The sequence below is a fragment of the Coregonus clupeaformis genome, chromosome 12 (genome assembly GCF_020615455.1).
Source record: "Coregonus clupeaformis isolate EN_2021a chromosome 12, ASM2061545v1, whole genome shotgun sequence".
NCBI lineage: Eukaryota > Metazoa > Chordata > Actinopteri > Salmoniformes > Salmonidae > Coregonus > Coregonus clupeaformis.
The window spans coordinates 30,734,133-30,756,079 of NC_059203.1; the positions used below are offsets into that span (position 1 = coordinate 30,734,133).

The 21,947-nt window shown below is 43.5% G+C and overlaps 1 protein-coding gene across 1 annotated transcript; it reads left to right on the top strand.

Moving 5' to 3' along the window:
* The first annotated feature begins 466 nt into the window (after positions 1-466).
* Positions 467-21,371, top strand: LOC121577769 (transforming acidic coiled-coil-containing protein 1). The gene is made up of 12 exons (XM_045223799.1): positions 467-595; positions 6,605-8,453; positions 9,851-9,911; positions 10,552-10,783; positions 11,112-11,164; positions 11,276-11,416; positions 13,589-13,665; positions 13,813-13,856; positions 14,096-14,262; positions 14,747-14,853; positions 17,348-17,468; positions 19,471-21,371. Exons 2-12 carry the CDS (start codon positions 6,688-6,690, stop codon positions 19,537-19,539), a joined length of 2,838 nt encoding a protein of 945 aa, XP_045079734.1. The 5' UTR covers positions 467-595; positions 6,605-6,687; the 3' UTR covers positions 19,540-21,371.
* The last annotated feature ends 576 nt before the right edge of the window (positions 21,372-21,947 follow it).

Here is a 21,947-nt window from a genome sequence, read left to right on the forward strand (position 1 = left end):
AGAGAGATGAGCGTGCAAATATATATTTTTATAGCAGTGTTTAATTGCTATACCTATAGCACAACATTGAGTGGTGCTGAGTCTTGTTTCCAATCACAGCTACTGCTAGTTGTTTATCAGACGTAGCCAACTGGTTTTGCAAATGACAGCTATGCAAAAGCATTATATTTAAATAAGTATACATACTACAACATGTAGAGTACACATAGTATATTATGTACACAATAGTTTGGTATTTCCAGATATTCCAGATATATAGTGATATGACCATACTCATCTCTCTCTCTCTCTCTCTCTCTCTCTCTCTCTCTCTCTCTCTCTCTCTTGCTTTCTCGCTCTCTCTATCACTCTCTCTCTCTCTCTCTCTCTCTATCTCTCTCTCTCTCTCTCTCTCTCTCTCTCTCTCTCTCTCTCTCTCTCTCCCTCTCTCGCTCTCTCTCTCGCGCGTCTCTCTCTCTCTCTCTCTCTCTCTCTCTCTCTCTTTGTTCCAGTTCGGACTCAGAGGGCCACTTTGAAACCCCAGAGGCTCAGAGCCCTGTCCACGCTCCACTCCAAGTCCCAGGAGAGCTGGAGACCTTCACCACTGACAGAGCAGGTGAGATCACTGCTGCTTGCCTTCAACACAGAGAGAAGTAGGCACAAAACTAAAGAGTGAAGTAGGCACAAAACATGCCAAAAAAAATCACATGCCCGTATTCAATTCAATTCAATTTAAAAAACGTTGTCTATCCCTGAAGGGGCAGGATACCACAACCATACCATAATGACATACCACACATAGCAACTTCACAGGAAGGGATATTATGCCACAAAATAGTCCCTCACAACATCTACAGTACATGGTATGGCCTTCCGTGACACCTCAACAACCTTTTCACTTCACTCCCACACCCACACACCACTGACTGACCATCATCTGGAGAGAATGCATTAGCTGGCTGGCTTTTTTTGGAGTTTCCATGGCAACAAGAGAGCTTTATCATTCTGTCTGTGCATTTCCTGTGGGGAACCGAGTGTTTGTTTGTTTGTTTGTGTGTGCGTGTGTGTGTGCGCACATGCGCATGGTGCTTCAACTTTTAACATTCCCCTCAGACATGGTTTTCAATAGGCTGTTTTCATGAAAAAAATATACAGTGTTTGGTGGAATCAAGTAGATTTAGTGCTTCAGACCATTTGATGACTGTCGATTAATAATGTTTTCTCAACTGAAACTGCAGATTGCATTTGCTCTCAAAGGACTGCTACTACATTAGATTAAACTGCACCTACTGTTGAGCTATTTTAACTCTGTTCCGTCTGACATGTGACCAAACGGAGGGAAGTGTACCATGCCACTGTAATTGAAGACGTGCTTTGTCTGCCTACCGTACTTTTCTAGGTATGTATCTGACTGTTAGACATTCTTGAAGGCCATTAAAGTTACACAGCACTTAAAGGTTGGTATTAAACTACACAAGTACCTTATTCACACCAACAATTACGCATGTGGTGAGAGAGTAGTCATGGGCTGAATACATAGTACTTTGCCTGGTTGGAAAGATAAAATAAAATCTCCTTGAGGGATGCCATTGAAGTGCAAGCTACATACAAACAGAAAGCTACAATAACAGTTACAGTAGCTAGCTAGCTAGCTAGCTAGCTAGCTAATGTTAGCTAAATAAAACTGTCTGGCTATCTAGCTGGCTAGCTAGCCAGCTACTGTAGCTGGCTAGCTGACTAGGCAGGCTGAGTTAAATAAGTACAGTAGCTAGCAATGTCAATCTAAAAACAGCTTAAATTATTTATTCCTATTTAACAATATTTACTTATATAAAGACAAATATATGGTAAAGAAAGAGTGTTCTCTTTCCAGTCTTTTCGGTCCTCTGAAACAGCAGGTAGTCAGCAGGTTGTCACCGTCTTTGGAGAGCAATTCTGAGGTAATAATTTTGCGCGGACTGAGCGAGCGTTTATGCGGTGAAATAGAACTGGAACTGCCCGTATCCTCCTTCCTTTGCGACTGCTACGAGGTAAAATAGAGCCAAGCAACCAGCATAGCAACGGACGCTTTGGTTCATTACGTAATCCGGTCAGAATTTTGCAAGTTCTAGCAACAGCCCTAGCAACAGAAGCTAGAACTCATCGAATCCCATTGTGACGCAGAGGGGGACACTATTTGGCCGGGGTACACTATTTTGCATGACAGGCCCCATCAGATAGATTTGGATCTATGGGCCCCATTACTAGAAGTCAGTGAAGCAACAGTAGTTCCCATATTATTCCCAGTCCCAATACTTTGAAGTAGGCTACTTACAATACTTGAAATAATTCATTTCAAACCCTGTCATTGTATGATGTCCAGTACATGTTGGCGATAATTTAGATGGTCTCAAACTCATAGAGACTGCATGCAACGCAACCACGTACCTGTTGGATTTCAGCCTGGTTTGGAAGTATATGAGGCAGTGTAGTTTAGTTGGACAGCAGTGCTGCTTTTCACTCTGTCAAATTGTATTTTAAAGTATTTCCATGGCTTTGCTGTAGGTCTTTGATCTTTGAGAGCTTTGTTGTGGTTCACTTCACTGTGTTTTGATATGGGACTCCATCCTCTGGATGTAAAGGCATGGGGCCTCAAACTGCTTTCAATTAAACTGCATAGCATAGGCTAGTATGTTTCCAGGCTAACTTTGCTTGCTCAGGCCTGGGTTAGTGAAAGCATTGTTTGAGAGTGGCGGAGAAAGCTGCTTTCGCTGGCAGCGAGCAGTGAGGGAGTTGCCTTCTGTTCTGTGGAACCACACCCACAAACATCCTCCTGATGTATCCTCACTCCTCACGCAGCCAGCTGTGGAGAATATTGAACTCTGGCTCGCTGGCCGTTTAGAAGGGATGGTTCTTGACAGCATGAAGCTAGCCTGGTCCAGGATCTGTTTGTACTGTCTTGCTAATGGTCTGCAGATCTGTTTGTGCTGTATTGCTAATTGTTCCAGACAGTGGCGATTTTAGCATGTAAATCTTGGTTGGGAAAAAAACAAGAAGTGGGATGCATGCTAGCAAAGCCACTACACAACACTAAACAATACATTAATTACACTATAACGGTGACAAACCGTGCCCACAAACTGTTAGGGCCTACATAAAGCTGTCCCAACAGCAGAGTCCCAACAGCAGTCCCAACACCTTACCACTGCTACACCTGGCTATCAGCAGAGCCTTGTCTGGCAGCGAAACAGTTCATTAAGCCTCATTTACTGCCTCTTTAAAAAACATACAGTGAGGGAAAAAAGTATTTGATCCCCTGCTGATTTTGTACGTTTGCCCACTGACAAAGAAATGATCAGTCTATAATTTTAATGGTAGGTTTATTTGAACAGTGAGAGACAGAATAACAACAAAATAATCCAGAAAAACGCATGTCAAAAATGTTATAAATTGATTTGCATTTTAATGAGGGAAATAAGTATTTGACCCCTCTGCAAAACATTACTTAGTATTTTTTTATTTTTTTTGGTACTTGGTGGCAAAACCCTTGTTGGCAATCACAGAGGTCAGACGTTTCTTGTAGTTTGCACACATCTCAGGAGGGATTTTGTCCCACTCCTCTTTGCAGATCTTCTCCAAGTCATTAAGGTTTCAAGGCTGACGTTTGGCAACTCGAACCTTCAGCTCCCTCCACAGATTTTCTATGGGATTAAGGTCTGGAGACTGGCTAGGCCACTCCAGGACCTTAATGTGCTTCTTCTTGAGCCACTCCTTGTTGCCTTGGCTGTGTGTTTTGGGTCATTGTCATGCTGGAATACCCATCCACGACCCATTTTCAATGCCCTGGCTGAGGGAAGGAGGTTCTCACCCAAGATTTGACGGTACATGGCCCCGTCCATCGTCCCTTTGATACGGTGAAGTTGTCCTGTCCCCTTAGCAGAAAAACACCCCCAAAGCATAATGTTTCCACCTCCATGTTTGACGGTGGGAATGGTGTTCTTGGGGTCATAGGCAGCATTCCTCCTCCTCCAAACACGGCGAGTTGAGTTGATGCCAAAGAGCTTGATTTTGGTCTCATCTGACCACAACACTTTCAACCAGTTCTCCTCTGAATCATTCAGATGTTCATTGGCAAACTTCAGACGGCCCTGTATATGTGCTTTCTTGAGCAGGGGGACCTTGCGGGCGCTGCAGGATTTCAGTCCTTCACGGCGTAGTGAGTTACCAATTGTTTTCTTGGTGATTATGGTCCCAGCTGCCTTGAGATCATTGACAAGATCCTCCCGTGTAGTTCTGGGCTAATTTGTCACCGTTCTCATGATCATTGCTCCACAAGGTGAGATCTTGCATGGAGCCCCAGGCCGAGGGAGATTGACAGTTAGTTTGTGTTTCTTCCATTTGCGAATAACCGCACCAACTGTTGTCACCTTCTCACCAAGCTGCTTGGCGATGGTCTTGTAGCCCATTCCAGCCTTGTGTAGGTCTACAATCTTGTCCCTGACATCCTTGGAGAGCTCTTTGGTCTTGGCCATGGTGGGGAGTTTGGAATCTGATTGATTGATTGCTTCTGTGGACAGGTGTCTTTTATACATATAACAAACTGAGATTAGGAGCACTCCCTTTAAGAGTGTGCTCCTAATCCCAGAAAACTTTCTGATTGAGAGGGGGTCAAATACTTATTTGCCTCATTAAAATGCAAATCAATTTATAATATTTTTGACATTCGTTTTTTTCTGGATTTTTTTGTTGTTATTCTGTCTCTCACTGTTCAAATAAACCTACCATTAAAATTATAGACTGATCATTTCTTTGTCAGTGGGCAAACTTATAAAATCAGCAGGGGATCAAATACGTTTTTCCCTCACTGTAGCTGATATGGCTGACTTGCTTAAACAAATGTGGTTTCTACTGACAATTGAGATTTACAAACTATGGCATAAGGGGACGACAAGTGGATAAGAGGCAATCCGTAAATTCGATTAAAACATTAATGATCGAGCCAGGACGGACGTTGTCAATATAACTATTTGTTTAGCACTTTTGAAATGTACAGCGACAGAATTCAGAACATGGGCCGTTCTTACAGTGTTCTCCCTGTACACCAAGTCAGAACCGAAGGATAAATAAAGGGGGCATATAAGCAGACAATGAAAGCTCTTACAATATTCGATGATTACATTTATCAAAAACAGGTTACAAGCTACAAGTACAAATCAATCCCAGAACAACAGCAAAGGATCTTGTGAAGATGCTGGAGGAAACAGGTACAAAAGTATCTATATCCACAGTAAAACGAGTCCTATATCGACATAACCTGAAAGGCCGCTCAGCAAGGAAGAAGCCACTGCTCCAAAACCGCCATAAAAAAGCCAGACTACGGTTTGCAACTGCACATGGGGACAAAGATCAAACTTTTTGGAGAAATGTCCTCTGGTTGATTAAACAAAAATAGAACTGTTTGGCCATAATGACCATCGTTATGTTTGGAGGAAAAAGGGGAATACTTGCAAGCCGAAGAACACCAACCCAACCGTGAAGCACAGGGGTGGCAGCATTATGCTGTGGGGGTGCTTTGCTGCAGGAGGGACTGGTGCACTTCACAAAATAGATGGCATCATGAGGAAGGAAAATTATGTGGATATATTGAAGCAACATCTCAAGACATCAGTCAGGAAGTTAAAGCTTGGTCGCAAATGAGTCTTCCAAATGGACAATGACCCCAAGCATACTTCCTAAGTTGTGCCAAAATGGCTTAAGGACAACAAAGTCAAGGTATTGGATTGGCCATCACAAAGCCTTGACCTCAATCCTATAGAACATTTGTGGGCAGAACTGAAAAAGCGTGTGCGAGCAAGGAGGCCTACAAACCTGACTCGGTTACACCAGCTCTGTCAGGAGGAATGGGACAAAATTCACCCAATTTATTGTGGGAAGCTTGCGGAAGGCTACCCGAAAGGTTTGACCCAAGTTAAACAATTTAAAGGCAATGCTACCAAATACTAATTAAGTGTATGTAAACTTCTGACCCACTGGGAATGTGATGAAATAAATAAAAGCTGAAATAAATAATTATCTCTACTATTATTAGGAATTGTGAAAAACTGAGTTTAAATGTATTTGGCTAAGGTGTATGTAAACTTCCGACTTCAACTGTATGTAAACATACTAATGGCAGATTTGACTTTGCTTAGTGATGATTACAGTAGCTCTAAATATTTGGAATATGAGGATCAACGCTGCATTAAACGCTGTAGCGTATGAATCCCTCCACTTCACTGTATATAAATAATATCAACAAAAAGCAACAGCTCTCTCAACCCATACTCAATCAGTCTGACCTGTTACAGCTTTTCATATTTCCTTATCACAGTTTTCCAGTCACATGAACGCATTGTTATGTTATTAGGTCTTTAAAGAATAGCGTAACCATGGAAACATATGCATGCAACTGTTAATTACTGTGGGATTGGTAGCCTTTCTCTTAACCTTTCTTAATATTCATAGCTAGCAACCTGCCTTGAAAAGCTATTTTGTTGAAATTACAGCACACTCCAAATGATATATTTGATCATATTTTGCATTTGTGGCTATGTTTTCTTCTTGTTTTTGAGTCGACTTGTCAAATCCCCTCTCCTGCTTTCACCAGATGCCCTGGAGGAGGAGGATGAACAGCTGACAGTGTCTGGCCCAGCCGGGGATCCAGTTCCTAGCCTCCTCTTTAACCAGAACATGGGTCAGGCCAAGCCCCCCTTGGCCCCTGAGGAGGAGGCCCCGGTGGACTCTAAGGAGGGGCCACAAGCGCTGCCCAACACAGCAGACACTGCAGAGGTTCAACCCCCCATAGCAGGCCCACCAGCCCAGGCCAATGGAGCAGCAAAGGCCACTGCTGCTTTAGACTTAGGCCTACCTGAGGAGGATAGACCACTGGCTACTTCTCTAGACTTAGGCCTACCTAAGGATGATAGACCACTGGCTACTTCTCTATACTTAGGCCTACCTGAGAAGGATAGACCACTGGCTACTTCTCTAGACTTAGGCCTACCTAAGGATGATAGACCACTGGCTACTTCTCTATACTTAGGCCTACCTGAAGAGGATAGACCACTGGCTACTTCTCTAGACTTAGGCCTACCTGAGGATGATAGACCACTGGCTACTTCTCTAGACATAGGCCTACCTGAGGATGATAGACCACTGGCTACTTCTCTATACTTAGGCCTACCTGAGGAGGATAGACCACTGGCTACTTCTCTAGACTTAGGCCTACCTGAGGAGGATAGACCACTGGCTACTTCTCTAGACTTAGGCCTAACTGAGGAGGCTAGCAGTACAGAGACACTTTGTAATGGACACCCCGTAGAGACCATCCCTGAACCGCAGGCCAAACTCACTGAAACCACTAAAACCACTCCCTCTTCCCTGAAGATAAAGGGAGCCTTTAACGGGGCTAGTGCACAGGGGGACGGGGACAGTGACATCATCCCAGTCCCTAAGGTTAGCTACAACTTCAACCCGGACCAGTTTGACGACAGCTTCAATCCGTTCGCCAGTGGAGGCTCCAAGATTCAGAACTCCCCACCAGCTTTTGCAGCCGATGCCCTGCCCACACTGGAGTCGCTATCTGTACCTAGCTCCCTGTCCACACTGGAGTCTCTACCTGTACCTAGCTCCCTGCCCACACTGGAGTCGCTACCTGTACCTAGCTCCCTGCCCACACTGGAGTCGCTACCTGTACCTAGCTCCCTGCCCACACTGGAGTCGCTACCTGTACCTAGCTCCCTGCCCACACTGGAGTCGCTACCTGTACCTAGCTCCCTGCCCACACTGGGGTCGTTACCTGTATGCAGCTCTTCTCCACCACTTTGTGGGACTAGTTCCTCACCTAAAATGGAGGTTGAGGAGGAAAAAGAGTCAGCGTCGGAGGCATCAGAGGAGCCCAAGCCTGTGAAGATGGAGTTTGGGTTAGACGAGGCAGGCGAGGTAAAAAAAACACAGCCCAGGAGGATGGGTAAAAAGCCCGGCAGCAAGCTCGCCATCAAGAAACCAAGGGCAAAAGCAATTACGACAGCCTCTGCCCCGACGTCGGCACCCGAACCAGTAGTAGCTGAACCGGTAGCAGAGCCAGTTTCAGAAACAACTTCCGAACCGCTTTCCATGCCAGGTGCCTCCTTAAGTTTGGACGATGTTCCTATTCCCAAGTCCACTTATAACTTTGACCCCAACCAGTGGGATGACCCTAATTTTAACCCCTTTGGGGGTGGTGGTGTCAAAATGAGTAGTTCCCTGGTTTTGCCCAAAGGATCCTACAGCTTTGATTCTCAGAACATTGATGACTCTGTGGACCCCTTTAAGCCGTCTAAAGAGAACGCAACTTGCCAGGATACCCCACTTCCTCCGCCAGCAGAGGAGGCAGTGAAATCAAAGCTGGAGCAGCCCCTGGATGAGGGGAAGAGAACGTGTCAGACTCCAAAGAAAAGCAAGGACAGGATCATCACGTAAGTCCACTACACTCACAGCTCAGCTTTTCAGGACATGTTAATCCAAATTGCATGCATTGCGTTCCACCACTTGTATAGCCTTCTTCATGTTAGTTCTGTTTTCAGAATGTGGATTGTGTTAGTAAGAAGAAAGCATTCCATTTTCTTCCTGTGTCTTTTAAAAACACTTGGCAAGCTTTCAAGTGTATTTTATCAAACAATACTGCCAGAAAGCAAATAAACAGGTTACATATTGCTCATTAGCCTATGTGATACCAAACTTGGCCTCATGGTTCTCACATTAGGCAAGTTAATATATTTTTGCCTTTTGCGAGGCCATTGGCATCATAATGTTTGTGTCAGAAGCCTGCTGTCAAATCCTCACCTCCCCAGCCAACTCCTAGAAACCTAGCTCTTTCATCTCTATTGCTGAGCAGCACACCTCTACTCATTTCTCCTTCTCCTTTTCTCTTTCCCTCATCTTTCATTCACCGCTGTATTCCCTATTGACCCTCTCCCGCCCACCCTACCAACCAACCGCCGCTGTCTGTCTATCATGCACCTTTTCTCTGCTTCTCCTCCCACCTTGTGTTCGTTCGCCTCAGGACAACTGAACAAGTGAAGTTTCTCTGTTTTCTGTTGTAAGTAGTACTCCCTCTTCCCCAACTCAGTCTCTGTCTCTGTCTCTGTCTCTGTCTCACTCTCTCTCTCGCGCTCGCTCTCTGGCTTGGTCTGCCATTTTTGCTTTCAGTCCTATTGCATGTGTACTCCTGAGTGGCGCAGTGGTCTAAGGCACTGCATCGCAGTGCTAACTGTGCCACTAGATCCTGGTTCGAATCCAGGCTCTGTCGCAGCCGGCCGCGACCGGGCGGCGCACAATTGGCCCAGCGTTGTCCAGGGTAGGGGAGGGAATGGCCGGCAGGGATGTAGCTCAGTTGATAGAGCATGGCGTTTGCAACGCCAGGTTTGTGGGTTCGATTCCCACGGGGGGCCAGTATAAAAAAAATATATGTATTCACTAACTGTAAGGCGCTCTGGATAAGAGCGTCTGCTAAATGACAAAAATGTAAATGTTGTTATGATGAGAGCTCAGTGAAGGAGTTTTAGTGTCCTGCACTCCTGCTTGTTGGCACGTGAACCCTCCCCTTAAAAAACATGCCTTCATCAGCTAGTAGGCTATTTCCTTAATGGTTGTCTTGTGAGTCTTTGCAAAGTTAAATAACAGATTTCTATCTGCATAGGATTTTGCATAGTGCTGTGCAACACTTATTAGACCAATGGGAGAATAATGTGTATCAACCACATTTAGACAACAACAGTTTATTAGATACCTGTCCCGAACTATTACATGTTCAGTGTCCCAATAACGAATGCTATATTCTGTATTCACAAATCCTCTTCCTGTGTTCCTCTAGGAATTTGAGTAAGGTGAAGAAGTATGAAAACCAGTCCCTGGTCCTGGATGTCTGCAATCAGGTTTGTGTGTGCCTGCGTGCGTAAGTGTGAGCGTGCGTAAGTGCTTGTGCAATATCAGCTGAATATAACCTTGCTGCAGTGGCACTGCAATGTCCATTACTCAGTAGGTTACCTCACCTACAAACAAACACACACACACACACACAGCTTATTTCTCTCATGCTGACAAGTGCATCCCTTTCTCACACACTTATCAGTGTGTCCATAGCACTGCGGTACAGCCCTGGCATGTTGACAGATGCATGAATCATCACTCGGCACGTGTTTATCAGTCCGTAGATGCCATGTGCCATCAAGTTTTATCGCATCCCATAACACTCCAATTGACTACTAAACTACCTCAAGTGAACCACCAAATGTACTGCTTTGAGAAACAAAACAAAAATATAGTAGAAATTAAGTGCTGTTTGCATGTTAAATGCATATGGAATGCACCTTGCAATATTGCGGCATTGTTTACGTTTTTGGTTGGTGGACTCTCTATGCACATTTTACAGTGTAGCTCAGTAGTTCCCAATCTGTGGTTCCTATCCCAGCCTACCAGATGGAATACATTCAATTCAAAACAATAATGACACCATGAGTGTTCTATCTGGCTGTAGGCTGACGGTATACTGGCACTCCATTCTCTTGTTTAAAGGAAGATGATGCGGTGGTGTCACAGGTCCAAGAAATGCCCCGCCGCGTTCGCCACGCCACCGATGAGGAAAAGCTGGCTTGCAGTGGCATCATGGGCCAGAAAGCCAAGGAGGAGGAGGCCAGGGTGGAGGTGGAGGAGGAAGAAGACTCAGTGTGTGCCAAAAGCCCAGCTAAAGGCCCAACCAAAGGCCTGGCCATCACAGACAATGTCAAAAGCCAGGCACTGCTGGATGGTACGTTTGGTTTGGCTCTCAGGGCATTCTTTAGATTTATTCAATGGCCAAGGTGTAGTCAAAGGCACTCTGTTTAAAAGTCTTAAAGGGCTAGAAAACAAAAAACAAAACTTAATGCCAGCAGTCTTAGACAATCCATTAGATTAGCTCCATTAGATTACACTTGAGTACAGACAAAGCAGAAAAGCAGTTTCTGAAGAGTCTCTGGGATTCTAGTCTCATATTAGTTTTTACTGCCACCTATTGGCCATTGAATCAAGCGTTGAGTAAATTACTTTTACATCTCCATCCCATGATACTTATTAATGTATTATTTTCTTCCCCTCAGGGCCACTGGCGGGGATAACACACTGTATGGAGGAAAAGGACATTTGCATTTCGGTAAGTAGGCCTAGATCTTTTGATTTGTCTGTAAGATTTGTTATGCTTTTTCAATAGAAGCCAGTTTGCATTACAGCACAGATGGACATGTTTTGTCCTTGGTGTCTACAGAGTGAAGAGCTGTCAATCACCCCAGGGCCAAAGTTGAGTGGCTGCGAGGGTCACGATGACAAAGGCAGTCCCTCCTCCATGGATACCATATTGCTCAATGAGATGGACAAAGCAGCGGTGCTCACCTTGATCAGAGAGGAGGTATAGTAACTGACCAATAGTGGTTATTATTCCAAGCTGAAGAGACCTGGTTCATGTTCATTAGGCACCAAATTGAAGAAAACGGACTGAAATAGGGAGGGACTATCTGGACATATCTAATTAGAAATGCTAATTTGTGTTTCCCGTTGCCTGCCCTAATGAACACAACCTACAGTGGGGAGAACAAGTATTTGATACACTGCCGATTTTGCAGGTTTTCCTACTTACAAAGCATGTAGAGGTCTGTAATTTTTATCATAGGTACACTTCAACTGTGAGAGACGGAATCTAAAACAAAAATCCAGAAAATCACATTGTATGATTTTTAAGTAATTAATTTGCATTTTATTGCATGACATAAGTATTTGATACATCAGAAAAGAAGAACTTAATATTTGGTACAGAAACCTTTGTTTGCAATTATAGAGATCATACGTTTCCTGTAGGTCTTGACCAGGTTTGCACACACTGCAGCAGGGATTTTGGCCCACTCCTCCATACAGACCATCTCCAGATCCTTCAGGTTTCGGGGCTGTCGCTGGGCAATACGGACTTTCAGCTCCCTCCAAAGATGTTCTATTGGGTTCAGGTCTGGAGACTGGCTAGGCCACTCCAGGACCTTGAGATGCTTCTTACGGAGCCACTCCTTAGTTGCCCTGGCTGTGTGTTTCGGGTCGTTGTCATGCTGGAAGACCCAGCCACGACCCATCTTCAATGCTCTTACTGAGGGAAGGAGGTTGTTGGCCAAGATCTCGCGATACATGGCCCCATCCATCCTCCCCTCAATACGGTGCAGTCGTCCTGTCCCCTTTGCAGAAAAGCATCCCCAAAGAATGATGTTTCCACCTCCATGCTTCACGGTTGGGATGGTGTTCTTGGGGTTGTACTCATCCTTCTTCTTCCTCCAAACACGGCGAGTGGAGTTTAGACCAAAAAGCTATATTTTTGTCTCATCAGACCACATGACCTTCTCCCATTCCTCCTCTGGATCATCCAGATGGTCATTGGCAAACTTCAGACGGGCCTGGACATGCGCTGGCTTGAGCCTGGGGGACCTTGCGTGCGCTGCAGGATTTTAATCCATGACGGCGTAGTGTGTTACTAATGGTTTTCTTTGAGACTGTGGTCCCAGCTCTCTTCAGGTCATTGACCAGGTCCTGCCGTGTAGTTCTGGGCTGATCCCTCACCTTCCTCATGATCATTGATGCCCCACGAGGTGAGATCTTGCATGGAGCCCCAGACCGAGGGTGATTGACCGTCATCTTGAACTTCTTCCATTTTCTAATAATTGCGCCAACAGTTGTTGCCTTCTCACCAAGCTGCTTGCCTATTGTCCTGTAGCCCATCCCAGCCTTGTGCAGGTCTACAATTTTATCCCTGATGTCCTTACACAGCTCTCTGGTCTTGGCCATTGTGGAGAGGTTGGAGTCTGTTTGATTGAGTGTGTGGACAGGTGTCTTTTATACAGGTAACGAGTTCAAACAGGTGCAGTTAATACAGGTAATGAGTGGAGAATAGGAGGGCTTCTTAAAGAAAAACTAACAGGTTTGTGAGAGCCGGAATTCTTACTGGTTGGTAGGTGATCAAATACTTATGTCATGCAATAAAATGCAAATTAATTACTTAAAAATCATACAATGTGATTTTCTGGATTTTTGTTTTAGATTCCGTCTCTCACAGTTGAAGTGTACCTATGATAAAAAATGACAGACCTCTACATGCTTTGTAAGTAGGAAAACCTGCAAAATCGGCAGTGTATCAAATACTTATTCTCCCCACTGTAGGTAGCGCCAAGAGCTAGCCCTCTGAGCTAAAGGACCAGTTCCCTATTATACCATAGTAAACATACTCAAACTCTCAACAAGTACTGATGTAGGATCTTCATTTAATCAACCTGTTGCAGAAAATGTCAATGTGTTTATTTTAGGTTTTAAAAGGTTTCTGAAGTTTGTAATTTCCACTTTGAAATTTCAGACTTGATTTTCCCTTACAAAAAATCAACCCCTACAAAAATGTCCATTAATTATAATCCATATAATAATTCACATTTCCTGTTGCTGCAGGATTATTTTCCTGCTGTAGCAAACTGGCTCAAATTAAGATCCTACATTTGTAGCAAGCAACTGGATGCCTGTCAAGCCTCTGTTAAGCATAGTGTTTTCTCCCCAACAGATAATCACTAAAGAGATAGAAGCCAACGAGTGGAAGAGAAAGTATGAAGACAGCCATATGGAGGTGTTAGAGATGAGGTATTATATGGCACTATTGTTTTAGTTTGACATAATTCAAAGTTAATCATATATAATACAGGCAAACTCACAAGAAACCTTTTAGACTGAAAATAAACATTTTTATTTTTACTTATATCTCTCCTTGTGTTTATTCATCTCTTGTAGGAAAATAGTGGCGGAGTATGAGAAAACAGTTGCACAGATGATTGGTAAGTTCTTGAGGAGTTCATTATCTGCACTGATATGAAATCACGGAATAGGTGAAAGCAATATAGTGGATACCTACCAGCTTATTACTTTCAACGGTCCATTTAATTCCACATCAGTGCAAATTCATGGAACTAGACAATGATAACAAGCCTATTTAGACTATTGAGACATCCTTGTACCCTGAGTCACTGTTTGGACGTATCTCAACCTGGTGACCTTTGACCTGTAAACTTTGCAGAGGATGAGCAGCACAAGAGGAGTGTCCTGGGCTCCCAGAAGAGTGTCCAGCAGGTGACCCTGGAGCGGGACCAGGCCCTGGCTGACCTCAACTCTGTGGAGCGCTCGCTCTCTGACCTCTTTAGACGCTACGAGAACATGAAGACCGTCCTGGAAGGCTTTAAGAAGGTATGTGTTAACGTGAGACTAGAGAGAAGGTTTAAGAAGGTATGCGTGATATCAGTGGAGGCTGGTGGGAGGAGCTATAGGCGGACGGGCTCATTGTAATGGCTGGAATGGAATAAATGGGACGGAGTCAAACATCGTTTCCATATGTTTGATGTGTTTGATACCGTTTCATGTATACCATTCCAGCCATTACAATGAGCCCACCTTCCTATAGCTCCTCCCACCAGCCGCCTCTGCGTGACTTGTGTTAAAGTTACACTAGCGAGGTTCACTCACTATACTTGGATGACTGTTGAGTTGAAGTAAACCTTTCTGTCTGTCCATGTTGTATTCTGTGTTTTACTTCATGTTTTCATTCTTCTTTATCTGACCCTTTATCTGACCCTTTATTATCATTACTTGTAATGGAGAAATACCAACCCGCCAAAACCCGCCAATACATTCAGTTGAATTAGGTTTCAGATCTGTCTGTGTGTGTATCCAGAATGAAGAGATGCTGAAGAAGTGTGCCCAGGAGTATTTGGTCCGCATCAGACAGGAGGAGCAGAGATACCACACTCTCAAGATCCACGCGGAGGAAAAACTAGACAAGTAAAGACAGACACATACACTTTTTTGGTTTATAATCTTAAATACACTATATATCACTGACCACCTTCCGGAGACACTTGAAACCCTACCTCTTTAAGGAATACCTGGGATAGTATAAAAGTAATATTTCTACCCCCCCCCACCCCTACCCCTACCCCTACCCCACCCCCACAAAATATAAAATAATAATAAATAAATAAAATGTTTAATGTAAAGTGGTTGTCCCACTGGCTATCATAAGGTGAATGCACTAATTTGTAAGTCGCTCTGGATAAGAGTGTCTGCTAAATTACGTAAATGTAAATGTAAATATATACAAAAGTATGTGGACACCCCTTCAAATTAGTGGATTCAGCTATTTCAGCCGCACCTGTTGCTGACAAAATCGAGCACACCGCCATGCAATCTCCATAAACAAACATGGCAGTAGAATGGCCTTACTGAAGAGTTCAGTGACTTTCAACGTGGCACCGTCAACAAGTCAGTTCTGACCTGCTAGAGCTGCCCTGGTCAACTGTAAGTGCTGTTATTGTGAATTGGAAACATCTAGGAGCAACAACTGCTCAGCCGCAAAGTGGTAGACCACAGAAGCTCACAGAACGGGACCGGCGAGAGCTGAAGCACATAGAGCGTAAAGATTGTCTGTCCTCGGTTGCAATACTCACTACCGAGTTCCAAACTGCCTCTGGATGCAACGTCAGCACAATAACTGTTTGTCGGGAGCTTCATGAAATGGGTTTCCATGGCCGAGCAGCCGCACACAAACCTAAGATCCCCATGCGCAATGCCAAGAGTAGAGCTCACCGCCATTGGACTCTGGAGCAGTGGAAATGCGTTCTCTGGAGTGATGAATCACGCTTCACCATCTGGCAGTCGGGACGGACTAATCTGGGTTTGGTGGATGCCAGGAGAACCCTACCTGCCCCAATGCATAGTGCCAACTGTAACGTTTGGTGGAGGAGGGATAATGGTCTGGGGCTGTTTTTCATGGTTTGGGCTAGGCCCCTTAGTTCCAGTGAAGATAAATCTTAATGCTACAGCATACAGTAACATGCTAGACGATTCTGTGCTTCCATTTTGTGGCAACAGTTTGAGGAAGGCCCTTTCCTGTTTCAGCATGATAATGCCCCCGTGCACAAGGCGAGGTCCATACAGAAATGGTTTGTCTGGATCGGTGTGGAAGAACTTGACTGGCCTGCACATAGCCCTGACCTAAACCCCATCGAACCCCTTTGGGATGAATTGGAACACCGACTGCGAGCCAGGCCTAATCACCTAACATCAGTGCCCGACCTCACTAATGCTCTTGTGGCTGAATGGAAGCAAGTCCCTGCAGCAATGTTCCAACATCTAGTGGAAAGCCTTCCCAGAAGAGTGAAGCCTGTTATTGCAGCAAAGGGGGGACCAACTCCATATTAATGCCCATGATTTTGGAAGGGGAAGGACTGCCTGTTCCATGATCTCGCCATCACGGTTGACAACTCCGTTGTGTCCTCCTCCCAGAGTGCGAAGAGCCTTGGGTGACCCTGGACAACACCCTGTCGTTCTCCGCTAACATCAAGGCGGTGACCCGATCCTGTAGGTTCATGCTCTACAACATTCGGAGAGTACGACCCTGCCTTACACAGGAAGCGGCACAGGTCCTAATCCAGGCACTTGTCATCTCCCGTCTGGATTACTGCAACTCGCTGTTGGCTGGGCTCCCTGCCTGTGCCATTAAACCCCTACAACTCATCCAGAATGCCGCAGCCCGTCTGGTTTTCAACCTTCCCAGGTTCTCTCACGTCACCCCGCTCCTCCGCACACTCCACTGGCTTCCAGTTGAGGCTCGCATCTGCTACAAGACCATGGTGCTTGCCTACGGAGCTGTGAGGGGAACGGCACCTCCGTACCTTCAGGCTCTGATCAGTCCCTACACCCAAACGAGGGCATTGCGTTCATCCACCTCTGGCCTGCTGGCTCCCCTACCTCTGCGGAAGCATAGTTCCCGCTCAGCCCAGGCAAAACTGTTCGCTGCTCTGGCACCTCAATGGTGGAACAAGCTCCCTCACGACGCCAGGACAGCGGAGTCACTCACCACCTTCCGGAGACATTTGAAACCCCACCTCTTTAAGGAATACCTGGGATAGGATAAAGTAATGCTTCTACCCCCCCTTACCCCAAACCCCCCAAAAAAAAAAACAACAACAACAAAAAAAACATTGTAAAGTGGTTATCCCACTGGCTATAAGGTGAATGCACCTATTTGTAAGTCGCTCTGGATAATAGTGTCTGCTAAATGACGTAAATGTAAATGTAAATGTTAGATGAGCAGGTGTCAACATACGTTTGGTCATGTAGTGTATATTCCTATCAGCTAGCCTATTGTTAATTTGGTACAGTACACAGTGGAGGGAAGATATCTTTCTATGGATCTCCCTCTGCCCTTCCTTTGAAGGTATTTTCTTTTTCATTATTTTCTTTCTCTAACGTTTCCCTCTCTGCTGTGTTGCAGGGCTAATGAAGACATAGCCCAGGTGCGCTCCAAGGCCGACTCAGAGAGTGTGGCTCTTCATGCCAGCCTGCGGAAGGAGCAGATGAAGGTGGACTCCTTGGAGAGAGCCCTCCACCAGAAGGTACTTGACAGCATTTACTTGACTTACTCCCCTTAGGGAAATATTTCTGTAGAATAGGGTTGAATATTTTCCCGGTATTTTACAAATGTTCCATCCCGAGAATAAATCACTTTTCTCCAGGGTAACCCAGTATTTCCCGCCAAAACACCGGAAGTGTCATTCAAAACCATTATAAATCAAATAAATAGACTTAAGTCTGGATTTGATTAGAGCTTTGATCGAAAATCCAAGCCTGATGCAACCTGAGCCTGATTAAATACATTTTATGAGCCCTACATTAAAGACATTTTATCATTTAGTGAGCCCAAGCCCAAAAAAGCCCAAATGATTATGCCATTATCCAATACAGCTACTGCACATTACGCACGACAGAAAAACATAAAAGCACATAGATGTAGCTATGCAATGAGTAAATAAATGAATCAAGCTCCAGTAATCTTTTTGAGTGTGAACTGTATTACTGTACTGTATTGTATTATACTGTATTATATGGACTGGAATTACGGATCTTGTTCAAACCATGATAAAGCTGAGAGAACATGCGATTCTGGTGCAGCACATGCGGCCTACAAATGTATAAGTATGGCTAGTGAATTTGATTTTAATTATATTTCCCCTAATGTTATTAGCCTACCTCCTCTTTCTCTCTCTAGTGTTGCTTCATTCCTTCCTCGCTTTCAACAGTTAAATTAAATAAGTTTCGTTGTCCTTATCTTCATCATTCTAATGAAATGCTTGAATAATATAGGACTAGAATGAGATGCAGAAGTCTTTCACTTCTCTTCACGAGGATTGTATGGTTATGGGTCTGAATAAATAACTGCTATAGCCTACCGCCATCGTGCGTTCGCTCTTCTTTCAGACTACCCGTGAGTTCTATTGGAAGTTGTATTTAACATTCAGCAAACAAGAGCTTGCGCCCATCTTCGAATAGTTTATTGGTATAAAACATGCAAAAAAAAAGAATGTCCAGCAAGCTATTCTAGTCTAGCTTTTTCTGCATGGGACTCCAAGCGCTAAGGAGCCTTTTTCACAGCGAGAGGTCAGCGGAGCACAGGTGCTTCGTATTGCGCAAGAGACGGAGGCTATAAATTATAAGCTTATTATGCATAATTCATCATTCATTATCTAAATATAAGGCTAATACTGCATTGATATTATTACCTGAAAGAGGTAGGCTAGGACATCTATATATAGGGCTATATATCAATCTTGAACAGTATGATCTATTTTGGATGCAATTTGAATGGAATTGATGGAGAGAGAGAGACTGTGAGTGAGTGCTCGCTCGTGCTCTGATTTAAAGCAACGATATAGGAGTGTTTTAAAACTCTGCAGCTGCAATATAAAACAAATCATTAAAATAAGGAGATCCCCGAAAGCCAGATGGAGATGTGTAAATTAGATGCGCATTCAGTATTTATATTACTGTAGCATAGGCTATGCTGCATCAGATGTAGGCCTACCTGTCACAATAAAAAAAGTTACAATGATGAGATGATAGGTCTACATACAGAGAGGCTGTCGGTCCCCACACTGAGCGTTGAGGATTCATCATGCAGTGACCACAGAGGCCATAGAGAATCCAGATTTAGACATCTCATATAATTTAACAGTTCCATTTCACGTCATGCTGTTCATATAAATAATTAATTATAATTTACCGGGTACTTGCAGTTATTTATCCCGGGGAAAAGGAGTGGTTTTGGGCTGTACATTTCGGTACATTTCAATAAATCTCGGTAACCGGCTTCCCGCCATTCAACCCTACTGTAGAACTCATTCATAGTAAAAGACTGGACACATAACTGGATACAATAATTTTGTTAATTATCAGTGGCTTCCAATGACAAGAGAACCCCTCTATCAGAATGTAAGAATCACTGATAGTAAAATAATAACCAAGCCATCTAATTAGTTATCTAGGGTTTCAATGAGAAGCGCAGAATTGCACATTTGTACCTTGATTGAACAATCTCTCGGCTCTCTCTGTTCTACCCAGAATCAAGAAATCGAGGAGCTCACAAAGATCTGTGATGAACTAATAGCAAAGCTCGGGACATCAGACTGATGCCTGATATCAACAACTTTGGAGTTGTTGGATGTACTGTTCAACCAACTTCTCTCCCCTCTGCCTTACCAGTGCAGCCAAGGCCTAACCATCCCCACTGCAGCTAGCAGGCAAATGACTGTACACACTTCTACACAATCTGAACCCATCTCTGCTATTATTACTCAAACACACAGCGAGTGACTGCAGTAATCACCCCTATTGTTTCCCGATTGGAACAAATAAACATCGAAACAGCAATGAGTATATATATATATATTTTTATGACCAATTAAGTATTGATGTTGCAATTTGTAATGTTCATGTGCCGCTTTGATGCGCATGTAGGGCCACATCTTAAATTATGCAAATTAAGGTTAAGGTATGGACCTTACTGTCGATTTCTACCTATTGTAAGTGAAACTATGGGAAGGGACTGCTAGCTAGTAACCTGTTGTGTTGCATACTGTGTGTACGGTGTGTTTGTAAAGTGTGTGCCCCATCATGGATTATCGTGTACCACATCATGGATTATCGTGTACCACATCATGGATTATCATGTACCACATCATGGATTATCAGTGTTGAAGGAAGAGACAGAGACATGTGTTCCAGAGAGGGTGTGGGGGATATTATTTTGATACAGAGAAAGAGATCAACAATCAATCAGTTGGTGGCTCTCTTTTTGCGTTTGCATGTGTTCCACAGCTTTACACTTTACACAATCATCCTGCTGCTATTCTAGTTGGAGATGGAGTGCGATATGTTTTGTTGTTGTTGTTGATTATATATCATTTCTGTCTCTTCTTGTTTGATCTTCTATTGTTTTGTATGTTTGTTTGATCCCTTTCTTTAGGGAGGGCAATGCTTTTAGGGGTATGCTAGTATAAATCTGGTCATTATTCTTTCCATTATGGGACAATATATAGACAATATATAGTCTTTAATCCATATTCCTTGTGTTTTACAGTTTAGCCCATGTAGCCTATAACTAAAGAGCACTATTCTCTGACCTCATCATAGCATGTAATATTACACAAACAGCTTAACAAAGCTATCAGTGGAGTAATGACATGCCCTGTTTCACTCTCTTTAAGAATGGTTTGAAACTGCAATGTTGTTTTTTCTCCTTTATTTTAGCTAGACACAGCATAGGGAGCTGTGGTTACATTGATTGGCTTTCTGCACTGCAGCCACAGTTAAGTTTATCTCTAGGCCTTGGGAAAACAGGACAAATATCTTCCATCATCACCATAATACATGGGTTGCCAAATGTTTCCCCTCAAAGCCTATCACTGTGGTAGTGTTACAGGCTCAATACCAGTCATTATTAGAGATTATGATGGATCTGTAAACTGTTTCATTGCAGATGTGGATGCTTGTTTAGATAGATGTTCTCAATGCTATCAAAAAGAAAACTGGTTGCCCAGCATAGCAACTGTTTGTTCAATGTTATAACAATATATAGGACCAGTTCCAAACTACCCTTTAAGATTACAAGGACCTATAGTATGTGGACATGGAACTTGGAGAAGCCCACATGGTTCTACCTGGGTCATCGTTAGGGAGTCTTTGCCTTATCATACCTATTTCATGGATCATCATCATCATCATCATCAGTACAGTACAATCCACTGCCAAATGTTAATATTTTGCCAAATCAAAGGCTGTTTGAAGCTGCTTTTAATTGTCTATTACTGCAGTATGTGTACATTTTATATTGTATGAAAATAATATTATTTTATTTTAATGTCAGTATTTGTAAAGAGGACAGAAGGACAGAAATTTGATTTTATTATGTATATTGTGTGCAGAAGATATTCCCTGAATAAAGGTTATCATGATTAATGTTATACTGTGAACTGTGTAGCGCACTGGACAGCAGACATTGTGCCTTAAGCTTCAAGGTCCAATGGAGCCCTTTTTATCTCAATATCAAATCATTTCTGGGTCATGCTTTAATAACACTCAGTGACAGTCAACTTCAACAGTGTCATAACATTCAAAATCATCCATCAAAATGCCATTGAAAACAAAATATTGTTATATACAGTATATACATAGAATTGTACTTTAATGTGCTTGCTTCAGCAAAATCTGTGACATCTAAATTCCACTCAGTGTAACTTAGTTCATAAAAAAACTGAATTGTGTTGACATTTGACAAGTAAACATTCAACAAATGCCAATATTTACAGTATAACCACCAGGGAATTAAAGCAATAACAAGAACATATCTGATTTCAAAATGAATGACACTGTAGTGTGTGTGTGTGTGTGTGTGTGTGTGTGTGTGTGTGTGTGTGTGTGTGTGTGTGTACATGCTTGCATGCCTACAGGGAAAGGTATTTCATGTCACATATCTCATTTCACTTGAACAGAAGTTTGACTCAGGTGTTCCTAAAGGAGACTATTTGACCTGGCACAGT

What these genes read in the sequence shown, in the direction of transcription:
- LOC121577769 (XM_045223799.1), top strand. Translation starts at nt 6,688, where the DNA reads ATGGGTCAGGCCAAGCCCCCCTTGGCCCCTGAGGAGGAGGCCCCGGTG. An exon ending in AGCAAGGACAGGATCATCAC is followed by an intron (nt 8,454 to 9,850) that starts GTAAGTCCACTA and finishes GTGTTCCTCTAG; the next exon opens with GAATTTGAGTAAGGTGAAGA. An exon ending in TCCTGGATGTCTGCAATCAG is followed by an intron (nt 9,912 to 10,551) that starts GTTTGTGTGTGC and finishes TCTTGTTTAAAG; the next exon opens with GAAGATGATGCGGTGGTGTC.